The sequence below is a fragment of the Cucurbita pepo genome, chromosome 3 (assembly GCF_057944985.1).
Source record: "Cucurbita pepo subsp. pepo isolate OVF chromosome 3, ASM5794498v1, whole genome shotgun sequence".
Lineage (NCBI taxonomy): Eukaryota > Viridiplantae > Streptophyta > Magnoliopsida > Cucurbitales > Cucurbitaceae > Cucurbita > Cucurbita pepo.
Window position 1 is genome coordinate 17,549,892 of NC_141800.1, and position 24,618 is coordinate 17,574,509.

General features: G+C 36.5%; 4 protein-coding genes across 5 annotated transcripts; 1 reads left to right on the forward strand and 3 right to left on the reverse strand.

Moving 5' to 3' along the window:
• The first annotated feature begins 1,037 nt into the window (after positions 1-1,037).
• On the forward strand, positions 1,038-9,608 carry LOC111791318 (putative ABC transporter C family member 15). 2 transcript variants are annotated; one of them, XR_015420313.1, is made up of 12 exons: positions 1,038-1,217; positions 2,437-4,796; positions 4,922-5,008; positions 5,246-5,902; positions 6,015-6,179; positions 6,267-6,561; positions 6,694-6,908; positions 7,286-7,591; positions 7,747-7,810; positions 7,902-8,141; positions 8,237-8,465; positions 9,139-9,608. XR_015420313.1 is itself a non-coding variant. In XM_023672607.2 (11 exons), the coding sequence occupies exons 1-11, from the start codon at positions 1,178-1,180 to the stop codon at positions 8,365-8,367; spliced, it is 4,560 nt and encodes a 1,519-aa protein (XP_023528375.2). In that variant the 5' UTR covers positions 1,038-1,177; the 3' UTR covers positions 8,368-8,599. The 2 variants fall into 2 exon arrangements, 1 of the variants encoding a protein (XP_023528375.2); XM_023672607.2 differs by lacking the exon at positions 9,139-9,608 and having other exon boundaries at positions 8,237-8,599.
• LOC111791319 (histone-binding protein MSI1) lies at positions 8,800-12,278 on the reverse strand. Its single transcript, XM_023672608.2, has 6 exons — positions 11,779-12,278; positions 11,190-11,516; positions 10,250-10,402; positions 9,850-9,974; positions 9,590-9,685; positions 8,800-9,375 (listed from the first exon to the last, which is right to left on the reverse strand). The coding sequence occupies exons 1-6, from the start codon at positions 12,133-12,135 to the stop codon at positions 9,150-9,152; spliced, it is 1,284 nt and encodes a 427-aa protein (XP_023528376.2). The 5' UTR covers positions 12,136-12,278; the 3' UTR covers positions 8,800-9,149.
• A 568-nt stretch (positions 12,279-12,846) lies between these two features.
• Positions 12,847-19,158, reverse strand: LOC111791320 (protoheme IX farnesyltransferase, mitochondrial). Its single transcript, XM_023672610.2, has 7 exons — positions 18,719-19,158; positions 17,368-17,497; positions 16,717-16,854; positions 16,457-16,590; positions 16,047-16,172; positions 15,249-15,352; positions 12,847-13,496 (listed from the first exon to the last, which is right to left on the reverse strand). Exons 1-7 carry the CDS (start codon positions 19,075-19,077, stop codon positions 13,129-13,131), a joined length of 1,359 nt encoding a protein of 452 aa, XP_023528378.2. The 5' UTR covers positions 19,078-19,158; the 3' UTR covers positions 12,847-13,128.
• Positions 19,159-19,785: 627 nt separating this feature from the next.
• LOC111789689 (protein NRT1/ PTR FAMILY 7.3) lies at positions 19,786-23,522 on the reverse strand. Its single transcript, XM_023670346.2, has 5 exons — positions 23,374-23,522; positions 22,869-23,010; positions 22,525-22,742; positions 21,094-21,659; positions 19,786-20,996 (listed from the first exon to the last, which is right to left on the reverse strand). The coding sequence occupies exons 1-5, from the start codon at positions 23,404-23,406 to the stop codon at positions 20,138-20,140; spliced, it is 1,818 nt and encodes a 605-aa protein (XP_023526114.2). The 5' UTR covers positions 23,407-23,522; the 3' UTR covers positions 19,786-20,137.
• Between the last annotated feature and the right edge of the window lie 1,096 nt (positions 23,523-24,618).

The following is a 24,618-nucleotide window of genomic DNA, read 5'->3' on the forward strand; positions in this document are numbered from 1 at the left end:
TATTCCTTATTTAAATAGAATAAGTAGATCATGTTTGATTTACAAGTAACTTTAAATAGAAATGCATTATCATAAATTCCTCATTTCCCCAAATTTGGTAATAATTAATTTTACATTTATTTCTGTATGATTTAGGCCAAACAAAAAGCATCTGTCTGCTTCTGCCCAATAGAAACAAGTTCTTTTTGGGAATGTTGTCCTCGCAGTCATGCGTAGGAGCAATGATTTGATCATCCTAGGTTATATTTATATTTGAATCTCAACTTCTATATAAAAAACGAATAAGATCTTAAAATTAAAATTAAAGGAATAAAATTGTTCTCGTGATAATTTCTTACCTAATTTTAGGTCTAGAAATTGTAACTATACCACAACATATAGGAATCATACTCTCCACAATCATATGAGGCATTTTTAGGGAAGTTCCACATCGGCTAATTTAGGGAATGATCATGGGTTTATAAGTGAGGAATACTAACTCCATTGATATGAGGCATTTTGGAGAAGCCCAAAGCAAAGCCATGAGAGTTTATGCTCAAAGTGGACAATATCATACCATTGTGGAGAGTCGTGTTCGTCTAACAATCATAAGTTCTCATGGCTTTGTTTTGGTCCACTTTAAGTTTGAGCTTTTCCAAAAAGCCTCATTGACCAATAGAGATGTATTCGCTTGCTTTTAAACTCAGGATCATTCTCTAAATTAGCCAACGAGGACTCACTCTCAACAACTTTCTTGTTCAATGAATTAAATATTTAGGTCTATTTTGATGATGATTGTATTTTTTAAATCTATACTTATTTAGTCACTATTTTTTTAATATATTTGTGATGGCCATTAAAATATACATTTTAAAAGGTACTGTTTTCTTTAATTTACTAACCAAATTAAAATAAAAATAAAAAAAAAAAAAAAAAGATCAACGTGGGCATATGGTAATTTTACATTTTTATGAATAATAATTGTTTTTAAATTAAATTTTTTTAAAAAAAGAATCGGTGGCGTTCCTGAAATCCATTTATAAATACAAGAGAGACTCTGAAACTCAAAATCTGAAATGATCAGAATCTCTCTCTTTTATTATTTGTGTATGCGCCGCCATGGCTACAAATTGGAAGCTTTTTGTTGCAGAACAAAAAGAGGAGCAACTTCATTAGCTTCCTTCTTTCAAATTTCACCATGAATCAGCTTCAATTCTTCAACTCTTTCTCTCTTCCAAGTCAGTTCTCTCTCTCTCTCTACCCTTAAATTCTTACTTTTTCGATTCATTCAAAGCCAACACTTAGTGGGAAATGGGATGCTTACACAGATTCTTCAGAAAATTAACATGAATTTGATTCTCTTCTCTCTCTCTCTCTCTTTTTCTAATTAATTTTATATATTTGTGTATATTTTTTAGTATAAAATTGATATGACACTTTTCGAATTTGAATATGCGATTTTAATTTATTTTTATATTATTAAGATTTGGCATCAAAAATTGATATCAACCTTCTAGAGTTTAGGAGGAATTTGAGGTATTATTGGATTGCATATTCACAGTAACCAATTGCCAAATGGAGATTTTGTATATCTCTCTCTCTCTTCTCTAAATTTAATGAGATATGGATCTATGCATCTTCTAATATAATTTTAATTTTCCTACTTTCTTGCCTAGATTTTATGAATATTAATATTCATTCTTTTATTTTTATTTTTATTTTTTAAATTTAAATACTATTTTAGAGATTTTTTTATAATTCATTTTCTATCCCTAAACTTTTAAAATATTTGTTTTTTTTTTTAATATATTTTTTACTTGTATCTTCTCTTATTTTTCAATTTTCGATCAAAATATTCGATCTTAAAATATATGGGCTAAAATATATATTTGAAAAATGTGACGAAAAAATAATTTTTTTTTTTTTAATGACATGTTTATCTCCATTTATTATTATTATTATTATTATTATTTTTAATTCCTCGAAGGTGGTTTCCTTTTAAGAACCTTTTTTTTTTAGAAATTAAAAGAAAATAAAATTCCCTTTTTATCCAAGCGGGCCCACTGCATGGTTGTGCGACTGATAGATGATGAGGAATTACAGAGAATTTTGAGAATATTCTGCGGGGCCCACATACAAATAGTGCGCATGTACCGAAGTCAACGTCGTTTTCGCCGTCCAACTGTAGTCCACTAAATGGTTAACAAAACTCAGCCCATGGGCCTAAACGTTAAATACTTATGGGCCTAAACATTTGATGGCCCATGTTAAATACTAATGGGCCTAAACATTTTATGGGCCTAAGATCTGGGTCTTTGAAATTAAAGGCCCGTTTTGTGACAGCCCACACGTAGATTTCGGCTCAGTCCTTATCAAGATTTAGATTTTTTCTTTTCTTTTCTTTTTTTTTTTTTCCTTTTCTTTTCAAATCTGATATGTTCGGTAAATCTGTTGCAGTTTATAAGCTTTCTCAATTGGAAGCGAACTGGCAATGGCGGGAATTTGATTCCACATCATCGTGCCTGTGGGAGTGCATTAGCCTAGGGGTACAATTAGGGTTCTTGGGAGTAATATTCGTTCGAGTTCTTCAGAAGTGTGTTTGTTGTATATGGAATTCTTACAGTGGAGATGGCAAATCGACGGGTCGAGCTGCGGAAAACCGTCCGATCAGTCAGAAATTGAGCATTTCTTACAGAGTCGGTGTAGGCTGCTCCGTCTTGCTGTTGATCATTCATGTTCTTATGGCTTTTGTTTTGCGAAATGGTTCTCATTGCAATTCCGGAATCGAAGTAATTTCTTCAGAGATAATGGGAGTGGTAGCGTGGGGAGGAGCGGTTTTTGCAGTTTTCGGGGTTTTGCGCGATAAATCCGTCGATTATCCTTGGATCCTACGAGGTTGGTGGTTTTGCAGCTTCATTTTATCGATTGTTCATGTGGTTTTGGATTTACATTTCGAAAATTTCAAGCACTTGAGAGTGCAAGATTATGTCGAGTTTTTCGGCCTTCTTCCGTCGATTTTATTGCTAGGGCTTTCCATTCATGGGCATACAAACATAGTTTTCAATGTTCATAATGGTTTGGATGATCCACTTCTTCCGGAAAAACGCCTAGATCAAGAGAGGGACGAGAAGGATTCTCCTTATGGAAGGGCAACGCTTCTTCAACTCGTTACCTTCTCCTGGCTCAATCCCCTGTTTTCTGTTGGATACAAAAAGCCACTCGAAAAGGAGGACGTACCAGATGTTTGTCGGATAGACTCCGCGAAATTTTTGTCACATTCCTTTGATGAGACACTAAATTTTGTTAAGAAGAAGAACAATAGCACAAATCCATCAATATACGAGACAATATATTTGTTTGGTCGAAGGAAAGCAGCAATAAATGCATTTTTTGCTGTGATAAGTGCTGCAACATCATATGTAGGACCATACCTGATTGATGACTTTGTGAGTTTCCTCACTCAGAAGAAAATGCGGACCTTATCAAGCGGGTATCTTCTTGCGCTTGCTTTCGTTAGCGCGAAAATGATCGAGACGATAGCTCAGAGACAGTGGATTTTTGGTGCACGTCAACTGGGTCTTCGTCTTCGTGCTGCTTTGATATCACACATATACCAAAAGGGCTTGCGTCTTTCGAGCCGATCTCGCCAAAACTGCAGCAGTGGGGAGATCATGAACTACATGAGTGTTGATATCCAAAGAATCACCGACTTCAGTTGGTTCTTGAACACTGTATGGATGTTACCCGTACAGATTTCATTAGCTATGTTCATTTTGCATACAAATCTGGGAGTGGGATCGCTGGGCGCATTAGCAGCAACTCTAGTAGTCATGTCCTGCAACATACCAATGACCAGAATTCAGAAAAATTACCAGACGAAGATAATGGAAGCTAAAGATAATAGGATGAAAACCACTTCAGAAGTTCTCAAAAACATGAAGACACTCAAACTTCAAGCATGGGATACTCAGTACCTCCAAAAGCTAGAAGGCTTGAGGAAAGTGGAGCACCATTGGTTATGGAAGTCGTTGAGATTAATGGGAATTTCAGCTTTCGTCTTTTGGGGATCCCCTACTTTTATCTCCGTTGTAACGTTCGGGGTGTGTGTCTTACTGGGAATTGAATTGACTGCTGGAAGAGTTTTATCTGCTTTGGCTACCTTCCGTATGCTACAAGACCCCATATTCAATCTCCCTGACTTGCTCTCCGCTCTTGCACAAGGCAAAGTCTCAGCGGATCGAGTTTCATCTTACCTGCACGAAGATGAAATACAGCAGGATTCCATCACTTATGTTTCTAGAGATCAAACAGAATTCGATATAGATATCGAAAATGGAAAATTCAGCTGGGACCTTGAAGCAAGCAAGGCATCTCTTGATCAGATAAACTTGAAAGTGAAAAGGGGGATGAAGGTGGCAGTATGTGGCACCGTAGGTTCGGGAAAGTCCAGCCTACTCTCATGCATACTTGGTGAAATAGAAAAGCTCTCTGGGACAGTGAAGATCAGTGGTACAAAGGCCTATGTTCCTCAATGTCCTTGGATACTGTCAGGAAATATCAGGGAAAATATTCTTTTCGGAAATGATTATGAAAGTACTAAATACAACAGAACCATTAACGCATGTGCTCTGGCAAAGGATTTTGAGTTGTTTTCTTGTGGAGACTTAACTGAAATTGGAGAAAGAGGGATAAACATGAGTGGGGGACAGAAGCAGAGGATACAAATTGCTCGTGCAGTTTATCAGGATGCTGATATTTACCTCCTTGATGATCCTTTCAGTGCAGTTGATGCTCATACAGGAACTCAACTCTTCGAGGTTAGTCAGGATATTAAATACTGTAAAGGATGAGGGAGAAGATACTTTAATAGCCTTGTTCCTGCAATGTTCTTACTTTTACTGACAATCTTATGAAACTTTTTATTGTTTTTCATACTCTTTAGGACTGTCTGATGGGTGCTCTCAAGGAGAAGACCGTAGTTTATGTAACCCACCAAGTCGAGTTTCTACCGGCAGCAGACCTCATCCTGGTTAGTGAAATACCAAGAAAGTTTTCTTGTTTCAAAATACTTTACCATAATTGTTTCATCATCATGTTCAAAAAGGGGAATTTAGCTCAGGTTTACCTTGAATGATAGAAAAATTGTTCTCCAAAAACTAGTTCTTACCCGAAACGTTTTAAGGCAATTGATATTTGTGTATGTTTGTGATTGATTTACAGTTTCTGGTCTTTAAGATGGACACGTTTTGTACTTAACATTTGATAGGTGATGCAAAATGGAAAAATTGCTCAAGCTGGAGGATTTGAAGAACTTCTGAAACAAAACATAGGCTTTGAAGTTCTAGTAGGGGCCCATAGTCAAGCTTTAGAGTCTATCGTCACAATTGAAAACTCAAGTAGCAACTGTCAACAACTGCCAAAACCCGAAAAGGAATTGTATGAAGATTCTCCCATGAATGTGAATCCTAGAAAGTCACAACATGATTTAGTGCAGAATAAAAATTCTGCAGAGATAACAGATAAGGGAGGAAAATTGGTTCAAGAGGAAGAGAGAGAGAGAGGAAGCATTGGCAAAGAAGTGTTCGTTTCCTATTTAACCATTGTGAAAAGAGGAGCATTTGTTCCGATCATAATCTTGGCACAATCATCATTCCAAGCTTTACAGGTAGCTAGTAACTACTGGATGGCATGGGCTTGTCCCCCTACAAGTGATACAGAACCAGTAATTGGGATGAAAATCATACTACTTGTTTATTCACTACTTGCTATTGGAAGCGCACTATGTGTGCTTCTGCGAGCTATGCTAGTAGCCATAACAGGACTTCAGACAGCACAAACGCTATTCACCAATATGTTATGTAGTATACTCCGGGCACCAATGGCATTCTTCGACTCGACTCCCACTGGAAGAATCATAAACCGGGTATGTTTACCTTACAATTCAGCTTATGATACTTTAGACAACCATTTTAAGCAAAAGAATTCAAGGAATAGTTCCCAGGACTTTTAAACTTCACTTGTATTTTACTTTGCAGGCATCCACTGATCAAAGCGTTGTAGACTTGGAAATGTTTACGAAGTTAGGTTGGTGTGCATTCTCAATAATTCAGATTATAGGGACCATTGTAGTAATGTCTCAGGTAGCATGGGAAGTGTTTGCCGTTTTTATTCCTATTACTGCAGCCTGCATTTGGTACCAAGTGAGCAGCTTAACCCCTATATACACTTTATCCTTACATTCTTGCAATGCCTTTGAGTACTTATAAGCTAATTTCCGGTTATGTCAGCAATATTACACACCTACAGCACGAGAACTTGCTCGGTTATCTGGAATACAACGAGCTCCAATCCTTCATCACTTTGCAGAATCCCTAGCAGGAGCAGCAACTATTCGCGCCTTCAATCAAGAAGATAGGTTTTTCAAAACTAACCTTGGTCTCATTGATGACCATTCAAGGCCTTGGTTTCATAATGCTTCAGCCATGGAGTGGCTTTCTTTCAGATTAAACGTACTATCAAATTTTGTTTTTGGATTTTCATTGGTTTTGCTGGTGACTCTCCCTGAAGGAATTATTAATCCAAGTGAGTTTCTTATATGCATGTTCTTGTAGTTAGATAGTTTCGCTCAGCGTAAATTTTGTGAAACAAGCTTTAATATCTTATTGCCAAATTAAATAGGAGAATTTTGTACTTACCGAACTGGAAAACTTTCAGGTATTGCAGGCTTGGCAGTAACTTATGGGATAAACTTGAATGTTTTGCAAGCTTCTGTTATCTGGAACATATGCAACGCAGAGAATAAGATGATCTCAGTTGAAAGAATTCTTCAGTATTCGAAAATAAAAAGTGAAGCACCTCTTGTTATTGAAAATTGCAGACCACCAAGCAATTGGCCGCAAGATGGGAGCATTTGCTTCAAAAATTTGCAGGTGAAACTCCATAGCAATAATGGGTATAAAATTTAGAGTACTTGAGTCAAATAATCAGTACCCCATATCCAAAGTTAACACAGCTGCATGTAAAACCTCATTTGATTAGGTTTAGTGCCTCATTATGTGCTTCTTTTTATTAGATTGGAGCCCCTTTTTGTAGTTACTTTTAGGCACCCTCTTGCCCTTTGTTTTTGTTGGGCTCCTTGTTTTATCAACCTCCTTTGTTTGTGCATGTATTTCTTTCATTCTTTCTCAGTAAAAGTTAGGTTTCTTAAAACAAGAAACAGGGAAACAAGAAAACAATCCGGTTTGATTAGAAATACAAATTCTATATGCATACAGTTTTCCTTCTAATGAGTTTCAACCTTTTGTAGATCCGTTACGCGGACCATCTCCCAGATGTCCTGAAGAATATCAGTTGCACCTTCCCAGGAAGGAAGAAAGTGGGTGTTGTAGGAAGGACAGGCAGTGGGAAATCAACTCTGATACAGGCAATTTTTAGGATTGTTGAACCTAGAGAAGGAAGCATTATAATAGACGAGGTTGACATTTGTAAGATAGGCCTCCATGACCTGAGATCAAGCTTAAGCATCATCCCTCAAGACCCTTCCATGTTTGAAGGAACAGTTAGAGGAAACCTCGACCCACTAGAACGGTATACCGACCAGGAAATTTGGGAGGTAATCTTTCTTCTCTGCTTAGGTGTGTCTTGCTTATTAACGAAAAAGAAAGATTCTCAGAGAGTTTCCCTAATTGGAGCTACTACTAATAGCCTGTCATGAATAGATACCATACAACAATGAATGAAATCTAATATTGAATGTTACTTTCTCAGGCGTTAGACAAATGTCAACTAGGTGATTTGGTGCGTGCAAAGGATGAGAAGTTGAATTCTTCAGGTTTGGCTTTGCCAAATTGAAATTGCTTATATCAAAGAGAAAATGAGGCTTACATGCTTTTCTAATACATCATACCTTAAAATTATGGCAGTGGTTGAAAATGGAGAAAATTGGAGTGTTGGTCAACGACAGCTATTTTGTCTCGGGAGGGCGTTGCTCAAGAAAAGCAGCATTCTGGTGCTTGATGAAGCAACAGCCTCTGTCGATTCTGCAACTGATGGCATCATACAAAACATCATTAGTCAAGAGTTTAAAGATCGAACCGTGGTTACCATAGCTCATAGAATCCACACTGTTATAGCTAGTGATCTTGTCTTGGTCCTCAGTGATGGTGAGTTTGAAGTTCTTCATCTTTCTTTCTTCTATTCTTTGTATTGGTTACTTTACTAAAAGGTTTTGATATATAGTATTGTTTTTGATGAGCAGGAAGAATTGCAGAGTTCGACTCTCCGAAAATGCTTCTCAAACGAGACGATTCGTTTTTCTCCAAGCTAATAAAAGAGTACTCCACGAGATCGCAAAACTTCAGTAGTCTTGCAAATCAAAGGTATGATTAGAGCTTCTGAGCAGCTCTCAGAACCAGATTGATGACTTGAGAATTGTTGTCATTACCCAACCGAAGAACTAAGAACTACAGTCTGCAGTGGCGATCGAGGTAAGCATATTCAAAAAGCAAAAAGAAATTTTGATGAGTTGAGAATTGTTGAGATAACATTAGTGGAAGATAATCAATTGTAATCTTTTTAAGATGACAATGAAATAGCAGAAATCACCTGCCTATATTCTAAAGATTTCATCTTTAACTCTAGAAGTTATTGTACCATTGTTTCGATTACTCGTACTCGTTAGAGGCTTATAGTTTGTTATCTTTTCAAAAAATAAGGTTATCATATCATAATCTTCATTCAACAAACTTGCTTTCAAAGTGATTAAAGAATTACATCATTAACAAGAAGTGAGAGCTTCGAGTCATCAGTTCCCAAATGTGGTTGAACTCGAAGAAAAATAAAGGAAGAAGCCACCGAGTCATCGCAAACAATGACTACTTCTTTACCATTCCTATCCTATGTGCATATATATTTTTTAAAAAAAAGCCAAATGAAACTCATGGTTTTGATTTGCATATCAAGTTTTTTACTAATCTCTATCAATGTACAAATTTTTTTCTCCCTTATTTCTAAGCTCTCTATCAATTGTGGGGTGAATCACCACAACCCATAGCATCAAAAACACCTCTTTACCTCTTTATTTCCCTTTTTATTTAAGAAAGAAAAGAGGAACAAGGATTGACACCCCTTGAAGACCTAAAGTACTTACTTCAAATACAGAGAATGAAGAACTAAGAGAGCTTTGGAGGTTCCTCAAGCAAATCATCTTCACCATAGTAGACGTTCTCAGCCATCTGCCAGACTTGTAGTATGTTATCTTCAGCTACACTAGCAACGACCCACTCCTCACAGGGATTCCAAGAGAAGTCTGATATTGTATTGGTATGACCACCGTGAATGAACAGCAATTCGGGTGGCCCATCTTCTACGTCCTCCGGTGTCTGCTCCTCCTCGATCCTGCAGATGAAAACCCACAAACGAGCTCCCGTCATGTAAACGTACGTCAGAACCACATGAAGAGTAGCTCTGATTTGGTTCGGTATCAAGTAAACTTTCAGAAAATATATCAAGAATTAGTTAATCACTAGCTTATTCCATAATCAATATTCTTAAGCATCATTACTGAAACAACATAACTGTGACTACAACTACATTACATTTATAAAATTACCTGCTAAGGTCCCAAACCATGAGTCTCCTTCCACGACAACAAGAAGCTAAGATCGTTTCGTTCTTTGGATGCCAGCCCACCTGAAAAACCTCCTCCCTGTTGCACAAAACATAAATATAGACATTCAAAGACAAGCGCACAACAGCTACAAACTAGGTTTTAAAATGTGTCTAGATGTCTAGCTCATGTGCTGTTTGTTTCCAGCACTTGGCAAGGAAAATCGAGATCATCGAAGTTCATAACCTAAGGAGGATGCTTACTCGTGACAGTCAAAGGTATGGAGGGATGAGCTGATCTTACGTAGATCAAACAACTTAACCATCTTATCAGTTGACCCTGTGGCTACTAACCACTCATTGAAGGGATTGAATGTCAAGCAATTTACCTGAGGCAACATTACGAGGGAAATAATTCTATTAAACTCAAAAGACCAGCATCTCTTGCATTACTAATTACCACAGTGAATAATGGTCAGGCAACCCGAAAAGGAAAAGACAGTTTCGTACTACAATAAGCACGTGGATGAAGCTTATTGCTAGAGAACGATCATTCAGAGCTCTCATAAGATTTATCTTCACATGTAACCACGAAAGGAGCTCTTCCTCATTTGCAACCCACTAATTTTGCATGTATTTTTGTTTAACTTCCAGTAGCACCTACCTCACTTTGATGAGCAACTACAGACTGTACAGGCTTATTAGCTGAAGGACTTCGCAGATCCCATACATGTAGATATCGATCATCACCGACTGAACCAAATAAGTATTCATGCCCCATATGCCAGGCAACGTCTCCCACAACACCTTCATGACCCTGTCACAAAGATCATATCAGATCATATATGTGAGATCCAACATCGGTTGGGGAGGAGAATGAAACATTTTTTATATGTGTGGAAACCTCTCCCTAGCATATGCATTTTAAAAGCCTTGAGGGGAAGCCCGAAAGAGAGTCCAAAGAGGACAATATCTGCTAGCGGTGGGCTTGGGCTGTTACAAATGATATCAAAGCCAGACACCGGACAATGTGCCAACGAGGAGGCTGAGCCCTGAAGGGGGGCGGACACAAGGTGATATGCCAGCAAGGACGCTGGGCCTCGAAGGGGGTGGATTGGGGGGTCTCACATCGATTGGAGAATGGAATGAATGTCAACGAGGACACTGAGCCCTGAACAAGAGTGGAATGTGAGATCCCACATCAGTCAAGAAGGAGAACAAAACATTATTTATAAGAGTGTGAAAACCTCTTCCTAGCAGACGCGTTTTAAAAATCGAAAGGGAAAATCCGAAGAGAACAATATCTACTAGTGGTGGACTTAGACCGTTACAAAATAGATAAAACCAAAATAGCAGCACATAACAAATATATCATTTCTCACAAGTTGTTAGCTAGGGATATTATTTTACATTGTAGTTCAATAATCAGGACACAAGTACTAATCAATCATTATAATTTACAGTCATCCAAATTATATACTTATACACTAATACATGTTCATAAGAAGTTCTTGGGCAAAATCCAAACAAAACATTATGAAGCCATAGAAGCACAAAAACACAACAATTTAGATGGTTGTAAGGACTGTTTAAGAGGAGCTCACCTTAAAAATTTGCATAGCCTCGAGGGTTTTGTTATCCGGAGTAGCATTAATGTCCCATAAACAAATATGTGAATCCTCAGAGCCACTAAGTAAATGGCCCTGCTTGAACTTGTTCCATGATAAACCATAACCTTCGGACTTGTGACCCCTCAACCTCAAGTCAGGATTACATGTACCATCTAGAGGTGGTTTGGATGGGTGTTTACTGTAGTCAAAAACAAGGACTTCAGCGCTGACAGTCTTTGTGGCAATAATAAATGGGTTTTGAGGCATATAACGGGCTCTATTGACTTCGCCGTCGTGATTTATATGCTGGATTATTTGTACCTGAACTGAGAAAAGATTCAATGAAATTTGCATCTTTACAACAAGAATTCATCAATCGATCTACTCAAGATCTATCAAAGTATCAATTGAATCCCCCTATCTTAAACTTTTTCCTTTGAAAGCATTACAGGAACTAAAAAAGAACTACTCAAGATGAAAATTCCGTCCGATTCCAGATCAGTTCTATCAAGCAATAAAATTCAGATTCAAGATTCAATTTCACGTTCTTCCAGTTCTAAAGAAAAGGTTCAAATCCACATACCTTGCCGTTCGCACACCCAAAGCCACCCCCACTGGCACGATCGTCACGGTAATGTCGCGCATCGTTCTCCGAATTCTCAAGCGGAAGCTGAACCTGAGCAACCATGAGGTAATTCGGCTTATTATCGAAGCTATGAGTCCCCAAAATCATCTTCTGAACGGAGTAATCCTTTCCCGGAGGCTCATCCCGGTCCGGCAACCACTCGACGGTGAGTGAAGGCCACTCTAGGGCATGAATGATGATCAAATCGTAAAGAAATGGAGTATTCTTCTTCCAAATCTTATACTCCTCATTTACCAGTCTCTCGTTCGTTTTTCCACGTATCTCTTCATCGCCCTTCTCCATTGTCTTCTTCATGAAGCAAAATTTGCAGAGTTTGAGGGTCGATTTCGTCGGTTAGAAGCAAAGTTGGGAGCTCAGTTCCCCGGCGAAGTTCCCGCCAATATGTGTTCAAGAAGAGGTAGTGCTTTAGTTATAACTCCCTTCAAATTTTCGTGTTAGCTTTTCCTTAGGACTGTGGCGGTTAATGTATTTTAATATATTGAATTCATATCTCCAATTTTATTTAATAGACGGAATTATTAAATAAAAAATTAAGTCAAAATCTCGGGCTTGGGCTTGCTTCCATTGATTCCTTATCGGTTCAAGAGAGTAACCAAATATTTCTTAGTAGACACGTTTTAAAACTTGAAGAAAAACCCGAAAGGAAAAGTTCAAAGAAGACAATATCTGATAGCGGTAAACTTAAACTGTTACATTAACATCTAGAGATGATGCATCGTTTTTTTGAACGTTCGAGCTATTAATTAACTACTATTTAGTAGGTTTCTCAAAACGTATAAACAAAAATAAGAAGCAATTGGTCTTGAAAAGGATACCGATACGCATACATTACATTATTGTATGAAAAAACCTAGTTGAACCAGTTCGAATGCTATAATTAAGTCCGTCTAACCTTCTTCGGCGAGTCCCCACCCCTTGCAACAGGCAACCCTTACATGAACTCTCCTCTTGTTGATCGAAAAACTCGAACAGGAGTAAGACATTCCATAAAAATAAATAAATAAATAAATAAAAATATTAATTAATTATCATAAACCATAGACACTACACACATATTTATAAACAAAAGAAAATATCTTAAGAAGTGACCGTCAAAAAATCAGAAGGATGGAAATGCACAGTTCACTGCACATTCCAAAACTGTCACAGTTGGATACCTCTGGGTAATTCTATCACCATACAAAATGAGCAATAACTGGTTATATAATTTGAGATCTTTCCTCATTATTTCACTCAAAAGAGGAAGCTGCGGAAGGTGTTTACAAAAGAAAACAGGAACTGTGTTCATCAAGAGTCAGCATATACTGGAACAGGCAAGAAAGGGAAGGGTGCAACCGAAGCATACGCAACAGGTGGTCGACCTTGGGCGAAACCTCGGCGATGCTCCGTCTTGTTCTTTTGTGCAATATATCTGTCCTCCTGTATCAACCCATCCAACATCGTTTCAGAACTATCTTCTTCCATGGTCTGCTCATTGTCAGAAAGACGATGAAACAGAAGTCCTGACATAAAAACAGGAAGATACAAGAGGCTAGCATGAAACATCCTTCTTGCTTTCTGCATCGTGCAGTGTCGGTAGAACGAAAACGCAGTCGCACTGATTGCAAGTGTGAGGATGGATGATTCTAGACAAAACCATCCCGAAGTGATACCCCCTGAAAAGATTAAATACCATGTCAATTCGGTCATGTTTGGTATCATTGGCATGGGAGGAAACCAGGTAGACAACACAATGGTCAAATTGTATAAATCGTGACAACGTCGCAGATTTTATGTCAGCATAATGTATAAAATTTTGAGAAGATCCTCAGATACAACAACTTTCTTAGTCAGCTAACAAACAAGAGAATAGTTCAGATGTAGAACAAGTTGTTAAACTACCACAATGTGGGAAAGCATGTTTTTGGTTGGTAATGAAATTTACCGGCGCTGTAGATGATAGAAAGACTTTTGATGCGAACTCTCAGATAATAGAAACTTGGAACTTGTGGGATACAAACTCTACTGAACTTACACACACACAATATAATGGTTTCAAAGAAAGAAAATGGTGTGCATTGGCCTAGACCTTACCAGCAGTTTATATGTCATTTCAACTTTCATGGTGCACAGATGGAATTAGCATAAGTTGAGACAAAAACTAGAATGGCGTGACACCAAAATTAATGGTCTTTTAGATTATGGTTTTAGAAGGATAGATGGCTTGACAACTATCCTCGAGTCAGACCTTTCCTAAACTCTATGCCATATATAACACAAACGGAAAGTTAGTAACTGCTAGAAAGACGATCAAACCAGGGACCTCGGACTAAATCTATTTGATAGAAAAATGGAAGAGTGGGATAAGTTCGCTAGTTTGAAGGATGTGTTCCTCAGAACAATTGGAATGCAATGACCTTATGATTAGCACGGTTGCACAGGGCTGTTCTCTTGTGAGTTTGTTGCTTTTCACTTACAGGTCCCAATTACTAAATTGGAGCCAGAGGGATATCTTACAAACTTGTAGAGGAAATGTTCCTAAAAACATGGCCTTCTTCCTTCAATTATTGGCCTCTAGAAGCTCAAATACCCGGGATAGAATCCAAAGAAAGAACGCTTCTTTAACCTTTTTGCCTCAAGTTAGTACGAACTATTACCAATATGCAACAGCTCGTATGTCAGTAAGTTTACACAAGAAGTATAACAATTTGTATCACCCATAGAGTTAGCAGTGGCATGGATGCAGTTTCTTAGGCTACTAGGCCTGGTTTGATAACCATTATGTTTTCTGTTTTTAAAATTAATCTTATAAACACTTCTACTCTCTATAGTTTTCATTGTTTATAACCTACTTTTAAGAACATTTTCAAAAAACTAAGTCAAATTTTGAAAATTAAAAAATTGTTTTTAAAAAACTTGACTTTTTTATTTTAATTTGGCTTTAAAGTTCAAAGGAAGGTGAAAAACTTACCTAATTTTTCTTTAGGAAACAAACATAATTTTAAAAAAATAATAATATGAAATGAGATCTTAGTAGGTTGGTTAGAGCGAAAGATTACATATAGATGGTATTAGGGGTTGGGAAAGGCAGGCATAGCTTTGGGGAATAATCTAGCATGCGACTTACCAGACTGTTACTATTATATTTAATTTCTATTTTCTCGTAGATGTCGCAATATAGTTACATTGTCATTTTCTTCTAATCGGGATCCTATTAGTAATTGTTTTAAACTGTTCACTCCGCCTTCGGCCTGTGACGGGAGCTATCGTGACTTCAAAACTACTCAAACTGCTACTAAGTTGCTTGCATCATGACATTTTTTAAAGGTAAAGGATTGTAAAACATATCCTACTATATGTCAAAAGTCAGCATGGAGATGAAATCTGCAGCAGATGACTACCAAAAAGAGAGTGTGATAGTAACTTACAATCATAAGCCAAGAATCCCAGAGGAACGAGGTACAGACAGTTTCTTAAAGCCACAGCGGCAGTTCTTTGACCAGAAGCATCAGCAAGAGAGAACATTTTATACCTAAAATACAAGAGAGAAGGGTAAGAGAGAGAATTCCAAAGAGTTCCAATAACTAAACAACTCCTTGTCATACGTTTTTTAGGTGTTTTGAACTTTGAATACTTAGTACAAAAATTATGGACCCCATTTAGCCGTTTCAAAATTCATCTTTGTAAACTTCTATAGACTACGCAATCTGCCAACCCACGACAGTTTAATCTAGACTGAAAAAGTACACTTCAAGTTTTCAATACTTGGCAATCTTCTAATATACTTCAAACCATCCAGATAAATGAACAATTTTAACACCAAAAAGAAAGATAAAAAATAAATAATAAAAAATATTTTGGATAGGATACAAAAGTTGTATTATAAAACGCCAAACAAGACCAGCCTGAAAACCGGGGTAGAAGAACCCTACTAAAAAACTAAAGAATTAGTGCCTTCTAAATACTTCTAATAAGGAGAAGTCTGTAACTACAAAAAAAATTGGTTGGTTCGAGATCCACCAAGACACTAAATGTCTCAACCCATTACAAAGAGAATCAAAAGGTAATAGCTCATCTTTGGAATTCTTTGGTTTCTTTCTTTCCAAATACTCCGTAGGAGACCTCTAGGCGAACAATTTTAACAAATATTCATTGTAACCATGATGATAATATGATGGATAACAATTAACATACAAATTAGCATTGCAATCAAAATATATCCTTACCCTCCAGCAGCATAATCATCACGACACAAATATGCAAGAGCCATAAAATGGGGTATTTGCCAAAAGTAAAGGGCAGCAGGAAGAATCATTGAATTTAGAGATATTTGTCCTGACGCAGCAGCCCACCTGAAAGGCCACATCAAAAAAACTTCATACTTCAATATTGCTCATATTCATTGCTTGATAGCACTGCCATATGCACTAAAATCTTAACAGTGCCTCTGCAGCAATATCATACGACAAAACAAGCTGAACAACCAAGAAAAAAGTCAATACTCCACTAAACTAGTCAGAAGATTAAGTGGTCAAATTTAAAAGGTAAGGCCCAATATATAAAAACCTCTGTTTGCAAGGGGTAAGATCTATTTCACTTAAAAGATATATAAGAAGAACACTAGATTAGAACTTACCCAAGAAGTGGTGGTATAGCACCAACTATGGCACCAACCCACGTATTTACGGGGTGAATCTGTTTGAGTGGGGTATATACAAATGCATAGAGAATCAAATTTGAAGCTGCAAGACCAGCTGCCAAGATATTAGCCTGCAACAGCCTTGTCCATAAAGAACAAAATAAGCATATTGGCTCATTGTCCCTAGAAATTGACAACATATTTATAGTTCACAGTCCAATAACAACAAAAATATGATGAGCGATTTATCTTGTCACCTTGGTAGCTAACATAGCAGTGCCAGCTAAACCAACAGAAGTTGCCCAGGTGACTGCATGTGGCATTGTGATGCGCCCTGAGGGTAGTGGTCTTCGACATGTTCTCTTCATTTTAGCATCATTTTTTATTTCAAAAACCTAATTAAGTAAATTTCTAATTAGTGTAACACACAACTAAGAGAAAATTAGAATAACATAGAAATCTAATGCTTTATAGATAATCTGATTAACTTGCTCCCCATGACTTCCAAAGAGTTGTGAGCATTATTATCAAGGACGCTGTACGGCTATCTTAGCCGAAGTCAATTTCAACACACACACACACAAACGAAACAAATAAATTTAAAAAAAAAAAAAAACAATTAACAGCGGAGTTAAAATTCTGAAAGCCACAAATATTGCAGTATTACAAGTCCACAAATTGTTAGTACATAGTACTCATCTTTTACAGCCTTGGTTAATATGCAACAGATCTTAAACTCAAAGTGATCGCCTAGAAACCATGGATATGGATGGAATACACGGATAGGATGCATCCATTACATGGTGAAACATTATTTTCTCAAAAATAAAAGAGAGAAATTTTTTTTAAAAAAAGACATGAATACAGCATAGGCACTTTAAGGAGTTGCAATTGACGATGAAAGATACCTGATTTAAGGAGTTTGCAGATGCTGCAACCATCATGGTACCAGCACAAGTCCAACAAAGTCCCCCAAGGTCCACAGTACTTCCACTCCCTAAAACGAACCCAGTTCCAGAAGTTGCAACAACTAGCATACTGCAACAGAGGTGCAAATCGAGACAAAAGAAACAATAGTCACAAAAATGAAATTAGGAGGTAGAAATTCATTGCCCAAGCAAGAAGAAAGGTCTACAATTTTTCATGAAACGAGAACTTCCATTTAAGAAAGAAAGAGAATCAGCAAGGCTAATGTGTTACATAATTCCAGCATATATTTTATTTTCTTTTCTTTTCTTATGTATGCGATCGTCCGAAAGCTTACACACACCTCGACTATTCTCACAAAATAACCATCTAACCTAATTACATTCAGTAATCGAGGAATCTAATAGGATATTAATTCCAGTATAGATTTTCTTTTCTTTCTTGATGTATGCGCACATCCGAAAGTTTACACACACTTCGACTATTCTCACAAAACAACCGTTTGACCATATTACATTTATTTGTCAAGGAAACTAATAGAATATTAAATCCAAGGTAGGTAGCCACCATGATTTTAACTCATTTCCTCTCATCACTATATCATTTATATTGATGCTTATTAGTTATGACCACTAGGTCAACCTATGTGGTTAGTTTTGTATAGATTATCGACATCAGTTCAATCCATGCTTTTGCTTGATGGAAACAAAGAATAGCATAAATTCCTAAAAGATAAGCTAAAATTGTAGAGAAAAATTCAAGACCAAAGGAAGATTGTTTAAGTTTTATTCCCCCATATGTAAAGAACCTAATATTTATTGATGCAATCAAAACTCGAAGTGTCAATCCAAAGGCACTATTTCCATATCAAAACACCATAGGGTTCTCCTAAAGAAATTAGACCAAACACATAATGCGCGTAAGAATAATTAAGGTTCCAAAATGGCTTCAATGAACACAATAATGCAATGAAATTATCAACTCAAGAAACGTGTGTTGACAATAATTTCATTCAAAACAGCATAGACGAAGGGAATAGTTACAAACTCCTCGAATAATTGTGGGACAATACAATATTACAAAAGCAGCTCTAAGGAACCTGACTTTTAAAGAGAATGCTCGAATCCTTTGAATGAATAGCAGCGTATTTATGAGAATTTGGAAATTATTGAGATTTAATGCTGGCCTTTGCTTCTTATCTCAATTGTGCAAAATATTACAAAGCAGTAATACGAAATCGAATTTCACTCAAATTCGAGTAGACTCAAAACGTGAAAGCACGGTCAAGCACTACCAACAAATAAAAAAAACAATTGAACAGAAACAAAGTACCTAAGACGAGCCTTGGAGAGCTCCCAGTAACAGCGACCATAGTGGCGAGCTAAATCCACGGCCTCCCTGGCCCTGGAAAACACCGATGCGGAAGCCAAAGACGAAGGATCAGCAACGCTCGAAAAGACCCGAACTCCATGGGAATTCGAAAAGACTTGTCTGGTGGGATCCGAGGAGGACGGCGACAATGATAACAAGGAGAATAACGATGAGGAGTAAGGATAGAGAGCGCGCAGAGACGGCCGAGCGACGGTGATGTGACGATAGAAGGTGGAGATGGAGGTGGTGGTGGTTGAAGGGACAGGGAATGAAGATGATGACCGGAGTTTGGATGAGAAACTCCGGGAGTTCCTCCACATGGCGGCAGCGGCGATGGCTAGGACGAATTTGGGATCTAACGCGGTCAATAATCTGCTTCCATGGCGGGGACTTCAGAATTTTTATTCCTATAACTATTCTTTTTTCTTTTTTTTTTTTTTAAATAAATATCTTATTTACCGTCGACGATGTAATTCCCTTGTGATATATTCAAATTTACTCGTATTTTGTTATTTATTTATATGGTTTAAAAAATATCATATCATCATTATTTTATATATATATATATTGTTATTTATTTATATGGTTTAAAAAATATCTATTATATATATATATATATTGTTATTTATTTATATGGTTTAAAAAATATCATATAATCATTATTGTACATACATACATATATATAATTGGTCCGGACCAAAAAACATTCCTACTCCCTTTCTCATCTCATGTCTCAACGAGAATTTTTGTTTCGATTCAAGTAGGTCTCGACCGAGCCAAATTAAATAAACATCTCTATTTACTGTATCAATTTATATAAATGATAGGGTAAATAATGCACGCACATTTTTTTTATTTTTTTTATTTTTCTCAAGTTTTTTTAATATATTTAATTGAAATATATAGAATTTTAATTTTTAACTAAAAAGAATATAGTAAAATATTATTTCAAATAAAATATTTAATAAAAAATTTATTAGTTGCACAAAAAAAAAAAAAAAAAAAATGATTATTTAAACCTAATAAAATAGAGAAAAATGACATTTTTTATTTCATTATAACACAACAATGAAACGTTGAATTAAATATTACATCGCTCAACTGGAGAAGTAATCGGAATCATCTCTCAAGTCTCATAGCGTCAGCCGCCCGGTTACCCTCCGACCGGAGTGGGTTTCGTCTTCAAATCTACAGCCACGATTATGTCCGGTCCAATTTCAACGGTCTCGATCGAACCACCTCAAAACTACTTATTTATTTATTTTTCTTTTAATCAAATAATTCGATTATGAACCATCGAAATTGGATCAAACGGCGTTGGAATTGACATTCTTCTACCTCCAACTTTATTCTGCCGCCATTTTCGGTCGGAGCGAAGCCCTAGACAGTGGCGGTAGCGGCGGCGGCGGCGACCTCACGGCTCTCGAATTTGATGTATTTGTACCATTTGGCGCAGATGATGTAGACGATGAGATCCGCCGCCGTGAGGATGGCTAAGAGGAAGAAAAATCGGTCTAAATGGCCTCTGTTTAGGTTTCCAGGGATCCATCCCGGCATGTTACCGTTCGTTGAGACCTTCATCACGATCGTCACCAGTAAGCTGCTAACGTAGTTGCCGAAGGAAATCGAGGTCATACAGAGAGCACTACCGAAGCTTTTGAGTCCGTCAGGTGCCTGACTGTTGAAGAATTCCAGTTGGCCGACGTACATGAAAACCTCAGATGCTCCGATCAGTACGTACTGAGGAATCTGCCAGAAAATGCTTAGGGAACTCGATTCCTCACAATGGAGGCAATCTTTGTCGGCGTATCTTAATCGAAAAACCTCGACGGTTCCGGCGGATACCATGGCACAGATTGCGATTACAAGTCCGATCCCCATTCTTTGAAGCTCTGTGAGGCTCGATTTGGTTAATCGAGTGTAGATTGGATCGATTAGTCTACGGTAGATGAAGATGAACGCTGCGACGCTGAGAATGTCGAAGCTCGACATGCTAGCGGGAGGGATGTGGAATGTAGAAATGTTGGTTCTCATGACGGCGCCTTGCTCGACGAACAGAGAAGCCATTTGAGTGAACACGACGGAGTAGAGGATCGTGCAAAGCCAAATCGGGAGGAGTCTGAGAACGCATTTAACTTCTTCGACTTGAGTAACCGTACAGAGACGCCATGGATTCCGAGTTCCATCGTCAAATTGATCCATCTCAGGTAATGTAATTGCTGCTGCTCTGTCCAAAAATCTGTAAAACAACGACACAATCACACATCCACACTATTACATTCATGTTTCTGGAAATCAAACATTCAATCCAAGTAGAAATTGATGATGAAACTTACCTGAATCCATTGGTGTGTAGAATTTTCCTAGCTCCATTGTTACTAACCAAATCCTTCTCATCCTCATCAAACAATCCCTCAGAATTAGGCATAATCTGAACCTTCCATTTCCTAGTAGCTGCAACCAGCACTTGAGAAACCCTAGAGAGGGGATTTCCTTTAGGAGTAAAATGTCTATACCTAGGGATTCCACAGAGGAACAAGATCAAAGCCATAGCAGCAGAGGCAGTAGAAGCCCAGAAACCAATCACCCACATTCCTTCATCTTCAAAGTAACCCAAAATAGTGTTGGAGAACAGTGAGCCAAGGTTGAGAGCCAAGTAGAAGTAGCTGAAGAAGGCAATTTTGGAGAGGCCTTCCTTAGGGTCTTCTTCATCAAACTGGTCTGCCCCAAATGTCGCTATGTTGGGTTGGTATCCTCCATTGCCAAGGGCTACCAAGTATACTGAGAGATAGAACAGGGCAATGTGGTAGGAGGAGTGAGAATCGCATGGAGTATGCTCATCTCCACACCCTTTGGGTTTCAACAGAAATAGGTCGGATGTTATTGATAGTGAAGCTAGACCCTGCCCAACAACAATACTAAAAAGGTAAACAAAACTTACGTCAACGTCTAGATTCTCGTTCGTTAAGATATAGCTTATCAACTAAAGGGTTAACGTTCAAATTAAGATATAGCTCATTAGCCTTAAGATCCTCGTACGTTAAGATATAGCTCATCAACCAAGACGTATTAGTTCAGATCCTCGTACCCATAAGTATCATGATCGAACCCAACAAAATATAAAAAAAAAAACGACCCAAATAATTTGAAGTTTAAAAAAAGTCATATGTGGGGGCCAAATATTATAATTATTATTTATTGATTTACATTATTGGGTCACTTTCTAACATACATTTACCTTCAGCTTCCACTTTATTAAACATTTGTTTTGTGGTTTACATCAAAAAAAAAAACATATTTGTTCAGGTTTATGTCAAAGAAAATGCCAACTTTTTCTTTTTCTTTTTTCCTTTTTTTTACTTTTTCTCACTAAACGACGCCGTCTGTCGTTCATAAAGTAGCCACTACAAATTTTACAAATTAGAATTATATTTATTTTTATTCAGATTATCATTTTATTAAAATTATTAAATTCCAATTTCTAACATAAAAACCCTACCATTTTGATTTGAATAGTTTTAGCAAATAGCTACAAAAACTCAATAATTTCATCCCCACCGCATGCTAAATCTTTACGTTATGTCATATTATTTCATTATTGACATATAAAAACACGACAATAAAGATGAATGATTGAAAATTCACAAGACGTGACAGCAAGTTTCATATGACGTTCGAAATAACAAATAAAAAGTGATTGAACAATCGAAAATGTTGCACTCAACAAAAGTAATCAGTTCGAAAAGAAAAAACAAAAAACGACTTACCAAGACGAAAATAGCTTGAAATATGGCACACGTCTTGAACCTTCCTAAGTACGAATCACTAAGGAAGGCTCCAAGAAGAGAGAAAATGTAGACAGTTCCTGTCCACTTGCTAACGTTATTGGCCGCTGCCGCATTGTCTTGTCCTATAACCCTCGTTAGAAACAGCACCAAGTTCACTCCAACTCCGAAAAACGCCAACGTAGCCAACCCTTGATTCACTGCCATTAATACACAAATCATTTAAACTTATTAGCTCGAGTTACTCATCTACGTAAATCTCACGAATACTTTCTGGGTCATTAAAAACACGTCAAAATGCATGGTATGTTCCAAGACGAACGTACCAAGTAGCAAGATTCCAGCAACCCAAGTTCCAGTTTTGCCCCGAACAGCGGGACGACCATGTCGGTCAACAGCTCCGTCAAGCGTAAGCACCTCTTTCTCAGCCGTCGTCATCGTTGTTGTCTTCTTCCTCTGCATAGTACTCTAAAAAAACATAAAAAATTAAATTAAAAAATGGAAATCAGAATCAAGAATCTCAAAATTACAAATCTGAACCCAAAAAAAAAAATCAAAAATCAAAAATCAAAAGAAGAATTTAGAAGAACATTAGTAAAGTTTTTAAGAACACGAGTGGTTTTCCACTTTATTTCTGATCCCTAAAACTCAACGTATAAAACATTTACTCGTTATCTCGACAACCAAATGTAGTCAAATTGTCACGTTAACGATTCAAAGTAACCGATGTTCATCCGTGAGTACTCGAAAAAGCTAGCGAAAGCTCTAGATCTTATTCGTACGTGCACGTAAACTGGCTCGAACACGTGAACAAAAATTTAGGTTACTAACCTGACGCAAACAAGAGATATTGAGACAAGCCATTGAAGAGCAAGCAAGTGGAGAAGAGCTTGGAGAGCAGCAACAATGGCGGATTTGGAGGGATTTTTCCTTTTTTTTTTTTTTTTTTTTTTTTTTTTTTTGAAATTATTTGGAGATGATGGAATGGAATGGGGAGGTGGGATTTGGGGATATTTATAGACAGAGGAGAGAGAAAGACAAGGACTTGAACAGCTGTGAAAAAGTGGGAAGGGAGGAGGAAAGAAGGAGAAGGGGGGCATTTTTATTTATTTTATTTAAAATAATCTCTCAATAATTTATTTATTTAAATTAAAACAATTAATAAATTGTGGTATTAATAGTAATTAAACATGAATGTAAGGCCATTAGTGTTTTAAAATAATTTTTTGCACTTAATATTAATTTTTAAACCCGACAAAAAAAAAGTTAAATATTGGGCTTTATATATATTGGCCCAAATTTACATTTATTTTTTTCTTTTTTGAAAATAAGTTTTCAATCTCATATTAATTTATTATTCACTAAATTAATAAAATACCCAATTTACCCTTTTACTGTATATTTGATTTAAAAAATATTCATAAAATTTTAAATTTTAATAATATTCTTCTATATATATATATATCCTTAAATTTTAAATTTTTTTATTAATATCTTTTTTTTTTAATCTATATAAAGTAAAAAAAATTACGGTTAATACGTGGATGAAAATCCTTGATCGGACACCTAATAAATTATTTCTAAAAATTTTTAATATTACTTTGAAAATTAATAAATATTTTTTAATTGTGGTACTAAAGATAAGAATATTTTCTAATTTCTTTTTTAAAAGTTTATGAATATAAACCAAACTTTTTAAAATTTAAATATATTTTTTAAATTAACCTTTAAAAGTTGACGGGCAACGTCATTATTATTTTTTATTAAATGTGTAAAAAAAATATTATTCTAGATTTGATAAATATTATTCTTCGCATTTAATAAATATATATATCGATGGATTTTTATAAAAGAAAAAAAATTATTAATGGAGGAATGTAGGTTAAATTATCGAGATTTAAAATGATAATTGAGGTAAATAATTATTGTAATTTTTTTTCTATTTAAAAAAGTAAATAATTATTGTTATAGTGACTACTAAATACGTGGAGATTTTAGTTCTAAGGATGCCGACTAGCAGTGTGAGAATAAAAAATGATCACCTTTTGTAATTAATGCTCGATTATATTTTTATTA

Coding starts and splice junctions, on each gene's coding strand:
- LOC111791318 (XM_023672607.2), top strand. CDS start 1,178: ATGAATCAGCTTCAATTCTTCAACTCTTTCTCTCTTCCAA. Junction 5,009..5,245: donor CGGCAGCAGACCTCATCCTG/GTTAGTGAAATA, acceptor AACATTTGATAG/GTGATGCAAAATGGAAAAAT. Junction 7,592..7,746: donor CCGACCAGGAAATTTGGGAG/GTAATCTTTCTT, acceptor TTACTTTCTCAG/GCGTTAGACAAATGTCAACT.
- LOC111791319 (XM_023672608.2), bottom strand. CDS start 12,135: ATGAAGAAGACAATGGAGAAGGGCGATGAAGAGATACGTGGAAAAACG. Junction 10,403..11,189: donor AGGCTATGCAAATTTTTAAG/GTGAGCTCCTCT, acceptor TCTTTGTGACAG/GGTCATGAAGGTGTTGTGGG. Junction 9,975..10,249: donor TAGTTGCTCATCAAAGTGAG/GTAGGTGCTACT, acceptor ATGTTGCCTCAG/GTAAATTGCTTGACATTCAA.
- LOC111791320 (XM_023672610.2), bottom strand. CDS start 19,077: ATGTGGAGGAACTCCCGGAGTTTCTCATCCAAACTCCGGTCATCATCT. Junction 16,591..16,716: donor CTGCTATGTTAGCTACCAAG/GTGACAAGATAA, acceptor AGGCTGTTGCAG/GCTAATATCTTGGCAGCTGG. Junction 15,353..16,046: donor GATGATTATGCTGCTGGAGG/GTAAGGATATAT, acceptor CTTGTATTTTAG/GTATAAAATGTTCTCTCTTG.
- LOC111789689 (XM_023670346.2), bottom strand. CDS start 23,406: ATGGCTTGTCTCAATATCTCTTGTTTGCGTCAG. Junction 21,660..22,524: donor TTCAAGCTATTTTCGTCTTG/GTAAGTCGTTTT, acceptor GTTGTTGGGCAG/GGTCTAGCTTCACTATCAAT. Junction 20,997..21,093: donor CTACACACCAATGGATTCAG/GTAAGTTTCATC, acceptor GTTGTTTTACAG/ATTTTTGGACAGAGCAGCAG.